This window comes from Cavia porcellus, unplaced genomic scaffold (genome assembly GCF_034190915.1).
Source record: "Cavia porcellus strain 051 isolate PalLab524CR breed Dunkin Hartley unplaced genomic scaffold, mCavPor4.1 scaffold_6, whole genome shotgun sequence".
NCBI lineage: Eukaryota > Metazoa > Chordata > Mammalia > Rodentia > Caviidae > Cavia > Cavia porcellus.
In genome coordinates, this window is record NW_026947489.1 from 79,271,312 (window position 1) to 79,293,002 (window position 21,691).

A 21,691-nucleotide genomic window follows, 5' to 3' on the forward strand; every position below is an offset into this window, starting at 1 on the left:
CAAACAAACAAAAAAAAAAAAAAAAATACAGGAAGCAGTGTCCAAGTGAAGATGTGGACCTGTTCATGCTGGTCAGTAATGCAGCCATCAAGCGGCAGTAGGGTAGAATGAGGGAACTAATACCCTGACTTTTAAATCCAAAGCAAATCTGGCTGGACCTGTTCTCTGCCCATCGGAGTGAAGCCTGTGTACTGGGGCTCAAACCCTTTAGGGAGTCTCTTTGCAACCTGCTCTCTGACCATGCTGTGTCCTGTATCAGTATTTCACCCAGTCACTGTAGAAACATAACACTGGCAGCCCTGAAGTGAAGCCATGGCCAGCTGAAAAAAGTCCCGGCTCAAAGAACCAACCCTGTATAAAGAATACATTTTCTTTATCCATTCATCTATTGATGATAAAGCCCATTTCCAAGATTTAGCAGTTGTGAATTGTGCTGCTTCAAACATGGATATGGAAATATCTCTTTAACTCTTTCTTGCAGATACTGTATCTAGAAGAGAAATAGCTGAGTCAACCAGCTTTAGTTTTTTAAGGAGTCTCTATACTGATTTCTATAATGGTTATACTAGTTTACATTCCCACCAACAATGTATAAGGGTTTCTTTTTGTTTGCAGCTTCTCTAGCTTTTGTTATTGTTAGATTTCTTGACAACAGCCATTCTTTCTGGAGTAAGACAAAATCTCAGTGTCACTTTAATTTGCGTTTTCTTAATGGCCAGAGATGTTGAACATTTTTTTCATGTATTTATTGACTATTTGTACTTCTGAGAAATGTCTGTTCATTTCAGTTACCCATTTTTTTTTATTTGGTTTTTATTTGGAGAGCCTAAATTTTTTTAGTTCTTTATGTATTCTAGACATTAATCCTCTGTCCAAGAAATAGCTGCCAAAAATATTTTCCCACTTGTCTCTTCACTCTGTTGGTTATTTCTTTTAATGTTGACAAGTTTTTTAATTTGATATAATCTCATTTGTAGATTCTCAGTATTATTTCCCAGATTCTGCAACCAAGGTTCTGTTCAAAAAATCCTTGCCTGTGTTTATCTCTTCAAGAGTTTTACCTATTTTACCTCCAATGTATTGTATTCTGTTTTAACATTTAGATCTTTGATCCATTTTGATTTTAGCTGAGTATATGGTGGTCTGTGGATCTTTATTCCGTCCTCTGCATGTGCACAGCCACTTTTCCCAGTATGATTGGTTAAAGTGGCTATCTTTCCTCCAGCATGTGCTTTTGGTCCTTTTGTCAAAGATTGAATAGCTGAATGTGCCTGGAGTTGTTTCCACATCTGATATTCTGTTCCACCAATCCCCATTTTTCTCTCTCCCTCTCCCTCTCCCTCTCCCTCTCCCTCTCCCCTCCCTCTCCCTCTCCTTCTCCCTCTCCCTCCCCCAAATACCATGTTGGTTTTATTACTGTAGCTTTATAGTATAACTTAAGTCTGGGATTTTGATGCCTCCTCCTTTGCTCTTGTTGCCCAGAATGACTGTGCTATTCTAGATCTCTTCTTATTCCATATCATAATTTTCTCCACTTCTATGAGAAATGCTCTTGCTATTTTGATTGGAATTGCTTAAATCTGTGTATCAGTTTAGTTTGGTTTTGGGGTTTTGTTTTTGTTTTTGTTTTTGTTTTTCTGTAGTGCAGGCTGGTCTTGAACTCACTATGTGGCCCAAGCTCACTTTGAACTCATGGCACTCCTCCTTCCTTGACCTCCTGAGTGCTGGGATTACAAGCATGTGCTACCATGCCAGCTCCTGAATATCAGTTTTGGAATATGGCCATTTTGACAATTTTGGCTCTGCCTGTCGAAGAACAGGGAACATCTTTCCATTTTCTTCAGTCTCCTTTTTAAGAATCAGATATTTGTTTTTAATTTTTTAAAATCTTTCTAGTAATGGACTTTGATACTAAGTTAAAACAGATCTGATTCATGTCCCAGAAACATTTTAGCCTTAACCTCACAAAGTTGGTTAACTGTGTCTCTCTTTTGGTAGTCATTTATTTGACTTGCAAGATTCAGTTTGTCAAGCCCCATTATTGGTTCTGAGAAGAAAACAGCTCCTTCAGAATATATTTCATTTTCTATTGTTGGAATAAACTCTAGTGATGTCTAAGTCTATACAACATTGAAAAAAGATAATCTTTGGCTAATTAAACAAAGGCATTTTTTGAGATGCTGCAGTGAAAGATAATAGAAAAAATTTCTGATGAATCCTTTTCTGTATGCAGTTCAGATTGAGAGAACCCTCAGACACACCCTCTGCTGTGACAGCCAAGAATGCAGCCAGATAGAGTTAAAGGAGTTTCAAGTCCAAGTTTCCTCTGACCCGCCCAGCCCTGGCCTCATTTGCCTTTCATTATTTTAGAGAGTAACAGAGCAATTTCTAGCAATTTTGCATTTAGAAAAATAGGATTTTTTTTCTGTTTTTCTTGGGGTACGTCAGTAATCTGATTTTATGCAATCAATTTTAGTGACAAAAATTATGTTAAGGATCTTAGGTTGATTCTTTGGAGAAAAATACAAGTTCATATGAAGAGACTATCAAAAGTAAGATTATGCTGGGCATGCCTATAATCCCAGTATTCAGAAGGCTGAGGCATAAGGATCACACTGATTTTGAGGCCAGCAAGGGCTATATAGTGAGTTCAAGGCCAGTGTGAACTACATAGTGAGACTTTTATGTCTTTAAAAAAAAAAAAAACTAACAATGCGTAAACTGAAAATGGAATTTAAATCAGGTTTGGTGGTACATGCCTGTAATATCAGCTACCTGGGGGCTAAAGTAGGAGAATCAAGAGTTTAAGGCAAGGTACCGGTAAAAAGGAAAAAGACAACAAAAAAAAAAGAGTTTAAGGCAAGCCTGCGCAACATAGTGCAACCCTGTCTCCAGATTTAAAACAAAGACGAGAGCTGTACCTCCATAGCAGAATGCCCTAGGTCTGATCCACAGAACTGCCCAAAAATAGATGTTAAATGTGGCACATAGCTGTTTGCTTAGCATCTCACTCATGTCCAGATAGACATGTCAGACCCTGACAGATAATTTCTTTACTAAATAGCGCCTTCGTTTTCGGCTTTTTTCATGATTTTTATATTTAGTACATGGTGTAAACATATTTTAAATTAGGAAAACAGTGCTGGGAATTGGATTTAGCCTGGGCAGTAGAGCATACTTTCTCCCTCGATTTCCTTACAGGGTGCGGTATATCTTGAATGTCACTCGAGAAATAGATAACTTCTTCCCAGGAGTCTTTGAGTACCATAATATCCGGGTGTATGATGAAGAAGCCACAGATCTCCTGGCTTACTGGAATGATACTTACAAATTCATCTCTAAAGCAAAGTGAGTAATTGTCTACATACATACTCGAATCGCTGTTCCTGAAGCACCACAACATGGCTGGGGCCAAGGCTATAGATAACTTATTATTAGTACTCGGGAGGAAAAAATGACATAAAGGAAAAAAGGGACTCAAACTTTGCAGTTATAGGCAAAAGAATAGTGACCTACTCACTTTTCCTTAAATGAATGAAACCCCTAGAAGAAGATGACTTCATGTTGACATCATATTTCCATTAAGCACAAAATTAAAGACAATAATATACCACAGCTAAAGAAACAGAAATGACATGAGCCAAATAAAATCAGTTGGACTGGGGGAGAAAAGTAAAGAAAAGAAAAGAGACATAGAAGAAATTCTGCATGAAATTCTTTGCAGTAGTGTGTGTAAATTACATAATAGGAATTATTCCAGGTAGGTGGAGTCCTGTTCGTCTTCTCTTAAGACAGAAGAGAGTGAGATTTAGAAATGTTTTCCCATTTTTTACTCAAGATCTTAACACATTCTAGTTAAGCTCCTTGCCAAATGAGCTGTATCCCACAGCCCATTAATTGACTCTTTTAGTGAAACTACTTAGTATTAATTTAGTGCTTAGTATTAATGCCAACACTGCATTTTTTTAAATCCCTGAGGATTTCTATGCCAGTTCTATTCATTCACTATAAGGAATCATAAATGACCTTGTCAGCTACATCTTCCTTCAAGTAGGACTACATTCAAACTGCCATTGACAGGTGAAAAATACTTCTATTTTTAAAGTTCCCATTCAAGAAGATTCCACATTTCTGTTGAGGAACTTTGTGGTCAGGACATTTTTCCTCTTAGTTACCTTAAAACCTCATACTTTGGCCTCTCTTCCTTTAGACTATAGCCAGTAGCTAAGAGTTCTTTATTCAGTGAACTTTTTAATAAATTATTCACTGTAATAATAGTATTCATGGCATGTTTGCTTTATGCCAGTTACTTCATGGGTGGGTTTGTTTATTTGTTTATTTGTTGAGACAAGGTCTCACTATGTGGCCCAGGCTGCCCTGGAACTTCAGTGATCCTCCTGCCTCACCCTCCCAAATGCTGCGATTATAGGCATGCACAACTGCATCCAGATTTTTTATTGTGTGTATGTGTGTGCCAGTTGCTTTATATACACTCTCTTGTGTAATGTTTTCTAAAATCTATAGAGACAGATGCTGTTACTATCTTGTATACATGAAGACAATCCATAGACATGAGATTCAAAGAGGTTAAATAACAAAGATTAGAAATAATACTGTGTTTATATAAAAGTCTATGTGTACAGGAATAGTCTAGTTCCTTAAAAAAGTGAACCAGAAAGAGTAGGTAAGTTGTCAGGGTCCCATGTAAAGAGGCTAGAGCAAGCGAAGACCTTATTTACAATGAAAAGAAGGTCTAGTTGCAGCTGGGGTTGGAGAGACATATGAGGCACCCAGAGCACAAATGGAGCTCTCTTTTTCAGACTTCTGCAGGTGTGGGTCAGCATCTGAGTGGGAGTGTCTCTGTAAATTCTGTGCCCTGAGAACCTCCTGTATTTCAGACTAATCAGAACCTCAATTCTTAATAGAATGCCCTTAATCTAAACAACCCTGTGTTATGGACATCGGGGCTGAAATTAAGGGTAGAATTAGATTATGTGAAAACTGCCTTAGGTTTTTCAATACATGAGTTAGAAGCTGTCCTCTGAAAAATCCAGTGAAAATACGCCAAAAAGATGTTTTCATGGGAATGAATTTCATGATTGCATTTTACTTAGGTTTGTCCAAGTTTGAGCACCTTTGATGCCTGCAGGAATAGACCTGAAATTTGATACACTAATGTTGTCAGAGGCCAATGGGAAAATATAGAGCACATGTCTTAATTTTCATTGGAGTCACTGACATTGGCTTTGTGATTGTAGTTTAAGTGAATAAAGCATAAATAAAACAAATATTTCTCTGTCATTTGAAATAAGTATACAGAGACACACATCCAAGCCAACCTTAGGACATTAAAATTTGAACCTAATTGACAAGGTAAAAGGCCAGTCTTTCCTTCCTCTTAAGACTGCTTCAGTTATTCCAAGCCACTCTGTATTCCTGTAGTTTATCTGGCTCATTCATTTTGGCAGGTAACCTCGTGTATGTTTGCATTAATACTTCATGTATCTATCTCTAGAGACAAGATTATAAACTTCTAGGCAAAAGCTTTGTCTGGCATCACACAATGAGTGAGTCAATGAACTGACTTCCCCTTAAACGTACAAATACATATTTTTTATTTATTAGAATAGCTACCTGGGAATGATTCTGGAATCATTCACCAGTGATGAGCACCAGTTCTCTTTTCCCAGGTTTTAAAATGTTCCTACTTAAGCATCTGGCAAATATAATCAGCAAGTCCATAGTTAGTTCATACATTTAGCAAATATTTGAAGGCTTGCTATGTGCCAGACACTGTATTGTTAACAGAAGTAGCATCACTGAAGAATGGTCATATTCAAGGTAATTAGCACTGGCACAGTAAGATTCAGGTGTTTTGTTCCTATTGCTTTGTGGTAGCTTTGTTTTTTTTTTTTTCACACTATTAAAAACAATAGACTGGGTTGGGGAAGTGGCTCAGTGGTAGAATTCTTGCCCTGCATGCACAAGGCCCTAAGTTTGATCCCCAGCACCACAAAGAAAGAAAAAGAATAAAGACAGACAGAAAGAAAAAAAAATAAAGAAAGCAAGCAAACAAACAGTGGCCTAGCTGGATAAGATGGGGCATGCCTGTAATCCTAGCACTCAGGAGGCTGAGGCAGGAAGATTGTCCTGAGTTTGAGGCCAGCTTGAATCACATAGGGAGACCCTCTTTCTCCAAAAAAAATAAATAAATATAGTAATAATAATAATGGGCCTGAGTGCGACTCAGTGGTAAAACACATGTTTAGTGTGCATGAGGCCTTGGAGTTAATCCTCATCATTAAAAAAATAAGATAAGATAGGCCAGGAGTATAGCGCAGCAGCACAGTGCTTGCCTGGCAAGCATCAGGTCCTGAGTTCGATTGCTGGTACCTTACAACAAGCAAACAGCAACCAAAAAAAGATAACTGTCATTCATCTTTCCCTCATCACTGAAAAAGTCATGTGACACACTAAATGCTCCCATTCATATTCTCTGGGTTGTACAACCAGTCTCTAGACAAGATGCCAATTATGGAGTTGTGAAAAGTAGTATCTAGGGCTATGTCTTGAGTAGAGAGGAAGGTGGGTTTCATTTGGCTTATGCCTTCCTCAAGGGGCAAAACCCTAATTGAAATTTATACCAGAAATAGCTCATAACATTTGAATAATGAATCACTGCCACACCTGTAACACAAGAAAGAACCAGCCATGAGCATGGTCCACAACACACAGAATAGATTGTAGTCTCTACATTCACAATGTCTCTTCTCTCATTGCACTTACAATATTTAATTTTCTCTTTTTTCCCCACTGAATCCTACCTATGAGGGTAAAAGCTGTGTTACTTAGTTTGCATCTTGAGAACTTGCACATTCTCTTACATATGGTAAAATGCCTGGGAAATGATTGTTGAATGGGTTAGAGGCTTAATATTGACGCTGACTGTTGTTTAAGAGAACTCTTAAAGCTGCCTAACCCACCCTTGCATTTGATCATAGAGGAACAACTGTGCCAAGAGGGGAAGATGGCATTGCATGAAAATGGGAGGGGGCCGGAGACTTGGAAGAATCTAGAACGTGGTTTTTACAATATACTCACTACTGGTTTTCTCTGTTCTGTACCTTAATCCTCCAAACTAGGAAACATGGGTCTAAATGTCTCGTGCACTGTAAGATGGGGGTGAGTCGCTCGGCCTCCACAGTGATTGCCTATGCAATGAAAGAGTACGGCTGGAATCTGGACCGAGCCTATGATTATGTGAAGGAGAGACGCACAGTGACCAAGCCCAACCCCAGCTTCATGAGACAATTAGAGGAGTACCAGGGGATCTTACTAGCAAGGTGAGTCTGTCAGTTTCTATCTCAAGATGCTTCTTCCTTTAGGCTCCAGAATGAAAGGTGAAGTGTTCATTCCTACAGCCAGTTCTCAGCCAAATTTGGACGTGATTTTAACTTCCATCAGTCAAATTTTAAAAAATAGTCCAGGTGTCTAAGGTTAACATGCAAAATTTGGCACCTAATCTTTTAGGAGAGGAAAGAGATTGGGTTTTTTTGAGACAGGGTTTCACTATGTAGTTCAGGTTGGCCTTGAACTCACTATATAACCTAGTCTGACGTCAAGCTTTCAGTGATCTTCCTGCCTCAGCCTTTCAAGTACTGGGATTGCAGATGTACTCCACCATGCCCAACTAGCACTTAATCTTTCAGGTTGATATAAATTAAAGGATGGATGTACTGTTCCCTTATTTCATTCTCAACTAGGTAAAAATTTTAATAAATACTTGTCAATGTCTTGTAAAGACAGATATAGCTGCCTTAGTAAAATGAATATGAATTATATCTAAGGTAATGTTAGACTTAAATGAAATTCTTAGAAATTGTGGGGCATTTAAAAATAATGTAATGGTAGGTACACTACTACTTTAAGTATTTTTTCCTTCAGTGCTTGATATCTTTTTTTTTTTTTTTTGTCTTTTTCCTTTTTATCAGTACCGGGGATCGAACTCACGACTGCCTGCTTGCAAGGCAGGCATTTATGCCGCTGAGCTAAATCCCCAGCCCCCCCCCCTTTTTTTTTTGAGACAAGGTTTTATTATATAGCCAAGGCTGGCTTCAAACTCTTGGCAATCCTCCTACCTCAGCCTCCCAAGTCCTAAGATTACAGACCCGTGGCACCACACACAGCTTTTTTTTTTTTTTTTAAGCTTTTAATGAAGTTTATGTATATTGTTTGAAAAAGTACAGAAAATTATAAAGGGAAAAAATAATTTATAAGCTCAGTACTCATAGGCAGCATCACCTATTTCTTGAGAGTTTATCACATATTTTGATGATTGTTTTCTTCACAAAAACTATTTTATAGCCTGTCTTGCCACCCACTGCTCAGTCTTGACTATCTTGCTATATCAGTAAAAGGCAGCTGCTTTCAATAATAACGTGATCATTACTTATGAAAATGAATAATTAATTCACTGCATCATTACCCATTTGGGGGTGAAAACCACCTTCACAAGTTGCTCTTGGGAATAAACATCAAATATTAAATGACTTGAGTATCAGTTTCTTGAGATTCTACATGCTGAAATTCTGTCAGTTGCTAGATTTTGCTTTATTTTTTCCACGTGGACACATTTTAGGTAAGTTTGCCAGGGTTAAAGCACAGCTGCTTAGAAACAGTTGAAGCTGGTGCCATGGTTTGACTCCAGAAAGTCTCATGACTTGGTCTTGACTCTTGAATCTGGGCTCTGTCTCCTCTGGACAAAATGTGAAATAGCTTTCCCGCCTAGCCAAGCAGGGGGACCACCCCCTAAAGTACTGTGAAAATGTGGCCACCAAATAGCATTATGGTTTCCACTGAAAAAACTCCTCCCTTTCACTCAACATTTGGCATGATTTCATGTGAGCTGTTCTCTTAGGAGTCTGGGAGAATACTCAAGCCTATGCTGTTTGCACATCTTTGGAATCAGATTTTGATCACATTTTTATTACATTTTTACATTAAATCAAAAGGTGTGGCACAGTACTTCTTTTTGGCAAGAAAGAAGCATTTAAGGGTTTGACGAGACATAAATACTGTACTCCCAAACACACGCATGACAGATGTTAAGCAGTGTCCTCACGTGACCCACTGAGGAAGGATACGGTGTGTCCTGCCAATTTCAGTATTTACTATGGAATCCCAGGCTACTGCAAGCTGTCGGGTTGAATTTTTTTTTAGCATATGTGGTTTTTCTTAGATATTAAAGGAATTTCAGAAATACCTTAAAGATACAGAAGCATAGTAAACCCAGAAATCACCCCTCCTCTTCCCTCTTTTTTTCTATTCCATCCTGACTTCTGGGCGGATTTATATAGGAGAATAAACCATGGGGAGGGAAAAAAACCACAGAATTTGACTTTGCTCACTCCCTTGCTACAACCTTGAAAAGTTACTTCGCATTTCCCATGCTTACCCAACCCCACCTACAAAATGAAAATTGAGAAAGCTTCCTCTCCTGGTTACTGTGAATAAAAATGTGTATAAATGTTTACTGCATATTGTTGAGGGTTATTTTTCGTCAAGTCCCTTGCCCGAGATTATCCAGAGAACACATATGTGTGCATGCTATTTATTTTTTTTTCCTTAACATCAATCACTGCCTCCCACCACCAAAAGCACACCAACTCCACTAAAAAGTGGAAGAGAAAATATTCCTAGAATTCCCTGTATTGTGATGTTTCCTAGATTTTAAATATGAGTCCAGTTTAGAGAGATCACTTAGACTGCTTTGGGCTACAAGTAATACAACAACAAGGATCTCAACAGGAAACAATGTACTCAGATTATTTGTAGAGTTTTATGAAGGGGCTATTTCCAGAGGTCTGGCATTATAGCCAGTCAAGGGATTTGTGTCAACAGAACTGTTTGTTTTCCCAAATCCAAAGAGAAAGGAAGCATTTACCAGAACTTAGACTGTGATAGAAAAAGGTATCATCAAAGGTAAACAATAACCTTCAGTTAGGAGGACACAGCTAGTCTGAGGGAAGTTTGGAGGGGAAAAAAAAACATGCCTTCCCGGAGGTGTCCTTACTCTAGTCTCCTCTTAGTGCTCCATTTAGCCAAACCCTGTAGAAGTCAGAAGACAAGGAGCCTCTTAAAGCTTTTGACTCAGAGAGCAAGGTGCAGAAGTTGAAGAGCAGACCTGCAGGGATGAAAAGGAAGTATCTGCTCTAACCCCACACTATAGGTAGTTTTAAAAGGTTTCATCTCCTCTAACATAGAAGTAGTCTCGGGGTAAGGATGTAGCTCAGCAGCATAAATACCTCTCTGACAAAAGCAAGGTCCTGAGTTCAATTCCCAATACAAAAAAAAAAAAAAAAAAGTAGTAGTCTCTAGTAACCAGATAATGATGTGACCAGGGACTTTTGTGTGTTCCATCTTTCCACTCTCCTGTTCATAGTTAATGTTTCAACCTGGAGATTCTACCCCATGATTACTATGTGTCAGAAACATTCCTATGCATCTACATGTAAGTTGTACAGCTGTGACTGAAGCAAAGGAGCATTTAAATGACCTTTCAAGTTTCCTGTAGACGTCCCCTCCAGACTGTTGGGCCAGGACTGGGTAGTCCATCTAAAGCCAATCACTGGTCAAGAAAACAATTTCCAAGGTTGGCTAAACCATTTGTCCCCTGGAGCTAAGAAAGCACCACATTCTCTGAATCCATGGGACACCAAATACTCGGCCAAATCAAGTCTCTGACAGTAACAAAAGTAGTTATTGGGAGCCGGGAATATAACTCAGTGGCACAAGTGCCTGCCTGGCAAGTGCAAGGACCTGAGTTCAATTCCTGGTACCAAAAAAAGTATTTATTGCATATTTAGCCATTTATGTGTATTATTTAGAAACCTTGGGACTTTGAATCCAGGTGAACTGGGCCCAGTAGATCCTTTACTTGCCCCAAAGTTCTGCAACAATCTGTCTCTTTAGAAAAGCAAAGATAAAAGGATCTTTAGACTTGTGTAGTTGGGCTGGGGATTTAGCTCAGTGGCGTAAGAACCTGCCTGGCAAGCACATGGTCATGAGTTCAATCTCTGCTACAAAAAAAAAAAAAAAAAAAAATAGACTTCTGTGGTTGTCTGGAGCTCTCTGTCAAGCCTGTGGTTTAGGTAACTATGAGAGTAAAGTTCTTAGAAAAATCCCACTCAATTTTCCTTCCAAAGAAATTCCATTTCCTGTCTAGATATTTTCATCCTGTATTTCATATCTTCTCCCAGGAGGCATGTGGTGATTTTCTCAAGGAGTTAAACCCTGATCCTAGCACTTCTAGCTCTGTGGTTACTCAGTAGATGGTTACCCGAAGGTGGCAGCTCTCTCTTGGAGAACTTTAGTTTTAATGTTTTGGCCTCTTAGTAGAAGAGAAGTTTACAAAGTGGCACCACTTTCCAACAGTGATTTATGAATTGATTACAGTCTTAATCACAGTGTAAGGGTATAGGCCAAATTATGAAACCCCTTTCAAGAGACCTTTTGCATCATTCAAAATATTATTAAAAGCTAGGAAATGCTTATTTAATATCCCCCTTTAGACCTAAAAAGGTAGAGTCATAAAACTACTGATATTATGCATATCTGGTTTTTCTTCTGATAGGAGTGAGACAGGAGGTGTGTGTATATGTGTGTGTTTTGAAACTCTTCATTAAACTTCCACAGCCCTGTTTATTTTTCTGCACTCTGATCATGCAAGTATCTGGCAGGTTTATATTCCATTAGACAGTTTCAGATTTCAAGCAGACCATTTGCAAGCTGGACCATGTGTCTCTGGTATTAGATTCCAATGCAAGGGAGTAAGGAAGAAAAATTGGGTAGTAGCCAGGGAGAATTTGTACTACATGTCCTCAGAAATGTCAGTTTTGACTCTTGACAGCCTGTCCCACAAGGACCTGAGGGAGGTGGGTTGGCCTTGCTTGTAGGCACATTAAGGTCAAGTGAACAGAGGCACAGTGGTGAGCTAGCCCCGTGGAATCGGAGAATGAAAGGACATAGATTCATGGTCAGGTGGCAGCCAAGCTCAACTGACATTTTAAAGGATATAGATTTTTTTTTTTTTTTTTTTTTTTTTGCTTTTTAGTACTGGGGATCAACCTCAAGGATGCTGTACTACTGAGCTACATTCCCAAATTTTTTTTAAATTTCTAGACAGGATCTCCCTGAGTTGCCTAAGCAGAACTTAAACTTATGATCCTCCTGCTTCATCCTCTGTAAATGCCAGAATTAGAAGTGTGCAGCACCATGCTGCCTTCAAAGAATTTTAATAGCTTTTCAGTTAAATAGCAAACATCTAGGCAAGGTGTGGTAGCACACAACTGTAATCCCACTACTCAGGAGGCTGAGGCAAGAGGATTACTGTAAGTTTGAGGCCAGCCTGGGCTACATAATGAGACCTTGTCTCAAAAAAAAAAAAAAATCGTAAGCATAATAAGGATCTAGGACCATTCACAGCACACAGAAGATAATTAATGCTTTTCCTTTCTTTTTATAGATCCCTTAATATCCTAAAAAGCAACCACAAAGAATATGATTTCCCTGTGACTATGCCATAATTTTTAGTAGCATTTTCATCTGTATAACTTTCTCAGAGTTGATACTTTAGCAAACATATAACAGTTTTTAAAAAGTAAAGAGAATGAGATGTCTTATGTATCTCCTCATTTAAATTTCCTTCTTACTCATTTACTGATTAGAAAGCTAAATTTTTATCCAGAGTAGCCCAGACCTCGTGTGTGTGTGTGTGTGTGTGTGTGTGTGTGTGTGTGTGTGTGTGTTTACATGAATCTAAATTCAGGTCAGAAGTCACTCAGAGGGGAAAGGATCTGAACTTGGTTGCATCATCCAGGCCATAGACTCTGAACTCTGAAGTTCTTTTTGGCAACTTGTTTACTTGCTGCCTGTCTGGAATAGATTGGATGGCGGGGGGGGGGGGGGGGGGGGGGCGGCGGGGGGGGGTCAGCTGGATTTAAAAGTTAACAGTTTAAAATAATAGATATGATCTAATGTCTTAAATCTATCCCTACCAGTGTTAGCCCATTAGAATGCACTGCTCCAAACAAAGCTGCACTGGAAAATAGTCTAATGTTACCAAATAAAACTGATGACACGTACATACACTATGACCCATATTTTCCATTCCTATATATAACAACTTTGAGAAACTTAAGTACAAGGCACAAAAACATCCATGGCAGTGTTATTTGTAATAACCAAAAACTGTTCATTAAAAGATAAATTAATAAATTGTGACATATTCATTATATTCTTGTTGTTTTTGAGGACTGAACTCATGACCTTTGCACTGAGCTATATTCCCAGCCTTTTTTTACTTTCATTTTGAGAGAAGATCCCACTAAGTTACTAAATTGCCTAAGTAAGACTCTAACTTTCAGTCCCTCTGCCTTAATCTGCCCGAGTTCTGAAATTAGAGGTCTGTGCCACCACACTCAGCTCTATGCATTTCATTTATACACAGTAATTCCTAAAAATGTAACTTAGGCAAAGGAAAATTTGGCATAAAAGAATGCATGTACGATTTCATCTATATAATGTATAAAACTAAGTAATATATTCCTAAGTCCAAAACATGAGGTGAACAGGCACATGACGTACCAGTGTTTCAGAGGCAGTGGTAATAATTAGCATGTATCAGAGAGTTGCATACCACCCTTCCTACAAGACTTACAAAAATGAAAATGCAGAAGTACCATTACACCAATCTTCAGTTTGGGTTTTTTCCTTTCCTTAGTGTCAGTTTCATTCTAGAATCTCAACCCAATATTTCTGATGATTATCTGTTACAGGAAGAAAAAGAAATCCCTGCTGGGCAGCACAGCTATGATGTCAGCCCCTCCATCTGACATATGCACTGTTTCTACCCATTAGCATTATTTTCATCGTTCATTCCCTCCTGACTTATTAGTGATAGTAACCATTTGTTTTAGAACAATACTTTAAAAATTATACTCCAAATTAAAAAACTATACTTTGGCAGATTCTTGAGAATCATAGACATTTCTCATTTGCCTGTTGATTAATAAGATCAGGTGTTCTTTTACATTACTAAAGGGTGAGAACAGCTACACTTGAGCTGTCTCCCTAGTCACACATATCACAGGTACAGGTATTATCTTAGCATGGGGTATGAGAGAAGTTGATGCAGGTTTGAACATCCTCATGATAGGTGATAGAAATGAGGGAAAGCAGTCATATTTAGGTCGGGAAACAAGGGTATCCAGATATAAACAGTTTGTAAAGAAAATGCATTGGCCTTGGTTAGTCATGCACAATTTTGGCCCCACTTAACCAAGAAGTCAGCCACTCATTTGTTTGAGATGTGTGATATGTTGTCTCCTCCTAGGGGTGGCTGCAGTTCATGCAGCTTGGGACAGTGTAAACCCCACCTTACACTCAGCTAATTGATTAAGGCTGTCTTCAGAAACAGCCTGACCTACTTCCTACCTGAGAACACAACACCCTGCTGTGAAGGCCTGAGTCAAAGAGCCCCACCCAAACAGCCAGACAGAGGGAGCCGAGAGCAGGTGCAAGGTTGAGAACAAACGGGGTCATATTAGTGCAGGCACATGACTGTGGAGAGGATCCCGGGAAAAGTGGTTCGAGGCCGAGTTTCCCATTCCATCTAGCAGTTAGGTAACTCTGCATCAGCTTGTAAGTCATGGAGCTCTTACGTAGGATTAGTGACTGATGTGGAGGTATGGGAGGATGGTGGTCATTCTTAAACTAGAAGGCACTATACCACTGTACATAGTGATCTGGTACCAAGCAGGTGATCCTGACCAGCCACACTGCCAGGTTTCTCTTTTTGGCTGAGGCTTTTTAAATTGTGCTTCCTGTAGTATATGGCTTGAAATGAATCTCATCCCCACCTCAAAGCTTCACTCCATGAAATAACCAAAGGACAGATGTGAGACAGGGTAGATGGATGTCACCCTTTGCCCCACCTACTTTTCCATGTGTCAACTTAGCATGATGGTGTTCATCCAAAGACTCTTCTGAAAATGGCCTGCCCTGTATGCTCATCCTCTTCATTATGTTTCAGAGCATTTTCAAATAAACTAGCACTACCTTTATTTGTTTGGTTTTGATTTGAATGTGTATTATGAATGGGTTTTTTGTTTTGTTTTCTGTGTTTTTGAGACAGGAACTCAACTCTGTGTTTAGGCTGACCTTAAACTCATTTTGTAGCTCACGCTACCCTCAAACTCATGTTGATCCTTCTATCAACCTCCTGAGTGCTAGGATTATAGGCATGCATATGTTTTATGGTACTGGGGACTGAAATAAGGGGCAGTATTGAGCTATATCTGTAGCCCTTTATAATATTTTTATTTCAAAACAATCTCACTAAGTTGCACAGGCTGGCCTTAAATTTACAAACCTACCTCAGCCTTCCAAGTATCGGAGGCTATGGGCATGTGCAACCATGCCAGCAAATTATGCTTTGCTTTGCTTTGCTTTGCTTTGCTTTGCTTTGCTTTGCTTTGCGGTGCCAGGAATTAAAACTAGGGCCTCACATGTGCTAGGCAAGAGCTCTATCACTGAGCTATCTGATGTTATTTTCTAATTTAAGAATGATCACCACACTCTCACACCTCCACATCAGCCATTAATCCTACATATAACCCCTTCATCTCTCAATCATGATAACTTAGTAATAGAATCCAGTGTAATATTTCCCTTTGTATGACTTGTATGTTGTTTTGGTTTTACATTTTTTTCTAATTATAAAGAAGATGTTTAATTTAGCTCATCACTTTTTTAAGTTCAAAAATTATAGAATTTTTTAAAAATTATAGAATTGTTAGGGGCTGGGGATTTAGCTCAGCGGCATAAGCGCCTGCCTTGCAAGCAGGCAGTCGTGAGTTCGATCCCTGGTACCGATAAAAAAGGAAAAAGACAAAAAATAAAAACAAAAAAAAAAATTATAGAATTGTAGAAACTAATAGCCCTCCCCAACAGTCTTTTCTGCCCTCTTTGAAGAATCACTGTTACCCGTTTGCTGTTGTTTTTGCAGTCTTTTTCCTACCCTTACTGTAACATGATATGTGTTCAACATACTTTTTGCATGTAATAATGTAGTTTGGATATTATTCCACTGAGATTCTTTATAGCACAGATATATGGCCTGTAATTTTGGGGGGAATGTAATTTTTCATATCACAGAATTATCCTTGTATGTATATATTTGTGCACTTGTAATAATTCTCCAACAAAGAGGAAGAATTGTTGGCAAATGGGTTAAATTTGAAGAGATCTTAAAAATTCTACAAGTCACACTTCTACCAACAACATATGAGCAGGTTTGTTTGACCATACTGTTATCAACAGTGCTTTACCAACCATTTATTTCTTATCAGTCTGATAAGGAAAAAAGTCAAATGTCATACTAATTTATTGTTTACTGATTTATTGTTTCTGTTTTACATTTTGATTTTCTTTGCTATTAATTGAAGTGAGCATTTTTTGAAATGCTTATTGCCTAGTTCCATGAGTAGTATCAAATCACTTTTCAGGTTAAGTTTATCTGGGAGTGGTATCCTGGGAGGGTGTGAACTGTTTTCATAAACCAGAGTAAGATGATTACTGTGTGTGTCCTCCACAGCAAACAACGACATAACAAACTCTGGAGATCTCATTCAGACAGTGATCTCTCAGACCACCATGAACCCATCTGCAAACCGGGACTAGAACTCAACAAGAAAGAGATCACCACCTCAGCAGACCAGATTGCTGAGGTGAAGACCATGGAGAGTCACCCATCCATACCTCCTGTCTTTGTGGAACATGTGGTCCCACAAGATACAAATCAGAAAGCCCTGTGTACCAAAGAAAGAATGATCTGCTTGGAATTTACTTCTAGGGAATTTCATACTGGACAGATTGAAGATGAATTAAACTTAAATGATATCAATGGATGCTCATCAGGATTTTGTCTCACTGAATCAAAATTCCCTCTTGACAACTGCCATGCATCCAAAGCCTTAATCCAACCTGCGCAAGTCCCAGAAATGACCAACAAGTTCCCAGACTTAACAGTGGAAGATCTAGAGACTGATGCACTGAAAGCAGACATAAATGTCCACTTACTGCCTATGGAAGAGTTAACATCTGGACTGAAAGACCTCCCCATGTCACCTGATCCTGAGTCACCAAGCCCCCAGCCTAGCTGTCATGCTGAGATTTCAGATTTCAGTACAGATCGCATTGACTTTTTTAGTGCCCTGGAAAAGTTTGTGGAGCTCTCTCAAGAAACCGGATCTCGATCTTTTTCCCATTCAAGGATGGAGGAACTAAGTGGAGGAAGGAGTGAGGGCTGTCGACTATCAGTGGTAGAAGTACCCTCTTCTGAAGTGACCACTGATGACCAGAGAAGCAGCTCTTTGAGTAATACTCCCCATGCATCAGAAGAATCTTCAATGGATGAAGAACAGTCTAAGGTAAAAACTGTTGTTATAATTCTCCACCTAATGAGGTTCTCACCAAAGACCAAATATGTTCAACTTTATTGTGTTCACTTTTTTTTTTTAATCTTTTTATCGGTACCGGGGATCGAACTCATGACCACCTGCTTGCAAGGCAGGTGCTTATGCCGCTGAGCTAAATCCCCAGCCCCTGTTCACTTTATTTTTGATGTTAGTAAAAGATTTAGAAAGTCAGTAAGACAGTCTAGCTGAGATTTATTTGAAAACTTAGAGCTTAAATATTTTATAAATTGGGGCTGGGGATTTAGCTCAGTGGCATAAGCACCTGCCTTACAAGCAGGCGGTCGTGAGTTCAATCCCCAGTACTGATAATATATATACATATATATTTTTTTTTTTATAAATTAACTTGGAGGATTTTAACTTTTTGGATTTTTGGTGTAATTGGAAACACTTGTGAGTGGGACTGATGGAGGAAAAGATTCGCTGAAACAAATGTCCTAGCTAAACAAGGAGAGGTCCCCTCCGTAGACCTCTGTAGCTTGAATCAGATCTTAACCAGTAACAAAATGTCCAGGATTCATATAATATCCAAAGAAGATTTATGTCTCTGTCAGAAAATAAATTTGGGGATTTTTTTTGTCTCAGCAAATTCAAAGGCGAGGCTTACATAAGTAGTCGCTGAAGTAGCAGTTGAGTCCATGCTGTGTTCTTGCTGTTAATGTTTCTGAATTCTTCATCTCCAGTCTTGCGTTACTCAAGAATCAAGGGTTGATCAGGGAAAATGAATTTGAGAACAGACAGGGTCCTGTGATTCTTTTCACTGGCATATGAGCTTTTATATAAGCCATTTCAAAAAAAAAAAAGTATTACATGTTATCATTATATCATCTTAACACTCACTCATTTTGATACTTCTGAAATTAGGATTATATTAGCAACAGGTGTCTTATATCAAAACCATGCAATAGTTGAGGAAAGTGACAGATTTACTCTAAAATAGTAAAATTTCAGTTGATGATTTTAACTAGTGTGACTAGATTCTTGACATCTATGATTTTTACTTACATTTACCTCACCTTGTCCTTCACTCACCTATTAACTTTCTCCTTAACTACCTGCCCCAAGCTCTTTTGCCTCTGCTTCTCTCCTTCTACCCTTTCCAAAGCCTGTGTCTCTGTTTTGTTCTTACTGGAAAGCCAAAAGGCTTCAGCTCTATATTGAACCAACAATGAGTGCAGTAGCACTGACAAAAATAGCCTTCCCGCAGAGTGCTGATCATATGAGAGCCCCCTCCATGGCCAGTGCACACGTCAGGACCCACAGCTTCCTCCAGTGACAGGTCCCCTCTTCCTGATGTCCTGGCAAATTTTCCCCGGAGGCATGATCGATTTTATTAGTTTGTACTAGCTTAACTTCTCTTTTGAAAGAGAAAGGCTACAACAGTTACTAGAGAAATACTATACTTTGAAGTCATATATAAAAATGTTAACAAAGTAGATCGACTTAATGATCCTACTTTAAGAGGTGTCCTAGTTACTTTTCTCTTGTTTTCTGAGACAAAATACCTGACATCCAAAATTAAGAAAGGAAAGGTCTGTTTAGCTCACAGTTTGTGGAGGTTTCAGTTCAATAATCAGCTGGCTCCATGGCAGGGTGGCATACCACAAGGGCAACAGTTCAAGGCAGCAGAAGACAGCAAAAGCAACAAGAGCACAAAAGAGGGAAGAAAGAGCAAGTCTCTTTTCCTCCCTTATATTCTAAGCAGGCTACCTGTCCTCCAGGTGGATCTAGCACTCACACTATCCCCTGCTGTTGTCTTGTTTACAAAGTGAGACCCTTGGCCCCCTGCTGAGTCCCTCACTTAAACTTCTAAACTTCTCAAGTTGACACACTATCAACCATTACAATCTACTCCTTACCAACTTGGCAGCCAGACACATTTCTTTTTTTTTTTTTTTTTTCTTTTTTTTATCTTTTTATCGGTACGGGGATCAAACTCAAGACTGCGTGCTTGTAAGGCAGGTGCTTATCCGCTGAGCTAAATCCCCAGCCCCCAGACACATTTCTTTTTTTCTCTTTTTTCTTTTTGGTACTGGGAAGCAAACTCAGGATCTCATGCATGCCAAGCAGGCATTGTGCCACTGGCATATTTCTAAATCCCCAGTCTAGACACATTTCTTTAAACTGGTCTCTAGATAAAAAGACATGGTTATTATCATTTCACAACTTGAACATTATAGCACAGGTTTAATAATCCTTAAGAACCAGTATTAAAAGGCCAGGTGTGTGATGCACTCCTGTAATCCCAGCACTCAAGAGGCTGAGGCAGGAGAATCATTGCAAGTTTGAGACCAGCCTGGGCTACAAAGTGAGCTCAAGGCCACCCTGAACTGCATAACGAGGCCCTGTCTAAAAAAGATAAAAAAGAAAAAAAGGGCTGGGGATTTAGCTCAGCAGTATAAGTGCTTGCCTGGCAAGTGCTAGGTGGTGAGTTTGATCCCCAGTACTAAAAACAAAAACAAAAAAAGAACCAGTATTAAGTCTATCAACATCATATTATATTAGAACCATAACATTTTGACCCTGACCCCCCCAAAGACTGATGCACATCCCTTTATGCAAAAGCCATTTAGTCCATCTTTAAGAGCCAAAGTCCTAACAGTTTCAGCATTGCTGAAAAGTCCAAGTCCATAGTCTCCTCAGAGATAGAAGGCAAACTCTTTAACTGTAACCCCTATACAAATGAAAAGTTAAATACTTCCAGAAGTCAATGGCACAAGATAAGCATTTTCATTCCAAAAGTTACAAACGGGGGAATACAAAGGAGTGGGACCAAAGCATGTCCAAAATCCATCAGGGCAAACATTAAGTCCTATAGTTCCATGTCCAGCATCTGAGACAATCTGTGGCACATTGTGAGCTCCAAAGAGTTTGCATGTGTCCACCCCTATGTCATTTCTGGTGGTTGTAGCTCCCACAGATTTTCTCTTAGGCCTGCTCTGCTCCCTCCTTACAGATTTCCTCAGATGATCCATGTTCCTGGCTTCTCCATACTTCTGGGGTCTCCACTGCATCTTTCGCTTTGCCCTTACCATTTTACACATTGCCCTCTTGGGGGCAACTTTTGGCCTCCCAGGCCTTCTAAAATTGGGGTGGAAGCCTTCTTAACCCTGCAACTGTTACAATCTGCATACACCTAAAGCCAGCACCATGTGGATGATGCCAGGGTCTGCTGCCAGCTGGAGCAGTAGCACCAGGCTTTCCTCTTCTTGGCTGTAAGGGTCGAGTGCCTGGATCACTAGGCACTCTGAATCCAATTCTGAGGGACATATTTTCTTTGCTACCACCATTCTGGACATGGTACAGCTGCTGCCATTCTGGAACATGGTACTCTTCAGCTTTCCCCTTAAAGCAAAGTTTTGTCACGTTAGCAGTTTTAAGGCTACAAAGAGTAGAGACTTGCTACTTTTTGTAATGCTTTTAGGCCATCTTTTCTATTCTCTTGTTCCTTCTCAGCAATTGAAATTTCTTCAGCTCTGTCTTTGCAGTCCACAGCTTTATTGAAGCTTCCTTTTTGACCAAATTCACGATGGTTTAAATCATCCTGTTGAGTTCTTTGCTCTTGATTTGCAACATAAATCTTCCTAAAAGATTCCCCAACAACATGCGTCAGCATCAACATTTGACTGCCTTGAAATTTATTCTGCCAGATTAATTAGTCCACAGCCCTTAATCTTAGTCTCAGGCAAAGTCTCTGGATACGAACAAAATGCAGACAAACCATAACATACATTGTCTGGAATGTAACAGCCAATGCAGTCCTTCTTCCCAGCAGAAATCTCCCAAACCTGTTTACTTCTCTGGTCTTCTGAGTTCTGACCAGAATCTCCCATATAGAACAGCCTAAGGCATTTCAGCTCTATTCTTTCAGGTGACATCTCCAAACCTTTCCAAAGTCTTCCCACAAGCCATTCTCAGAGTCTCTTGAACCATATGCTCAGGTACAGACAGCAATGACCCCACTGCTGGTACCATTTCTGTCTTAGTTCCTATTCTCTTGTTGCTGAAATAAAATACCTGATGCCCAAAATTAAGGAAGGAAAGGTTTACTCAGCACAGTTTGTAGAGGTGTCAGTCCATAATCAGCTGGCTTCACGCAGGGTGACATGGCACAGGAGCAACAGTTTAAGGCAGCAGAAAACAGCAAGAGCACA

At 39.3% G+C, this 21,691-nt stretch overlaps 1 protein-coding gene across 8 annotated transcripts in view; it reads left to right on the forward strand.

The window, feature by feature from the left end:
* Ssh2 (slingshot protein phosphatase 2) overlaps nt 1-21,691 on the forward strand; it is a 245,482-nt gene that overhangs the window by 215,834 nt on the left and 7,957 nt on the right. For all 8 annotated transcript variants that reach the window (XM_013152202.3, XM_013152201.3, XM_063251110.1 and 5 more), the window contains 3 exons: nt 3,202-3,348; nt 7,143-7,343; nt 16,655-17,489. In XM_013152202.3, the coding sequence (XP_013007656.2) occupies nt 3,202-3,348; nt 7,143-7,343; nt 16,655-17,489 (1,183 nt within the window). The remainder of the gene's footprint in view (nt 1-3,201; nt 3,349-7,142; nt 7,344-16,654; nt 17,490-21,691) is intronic.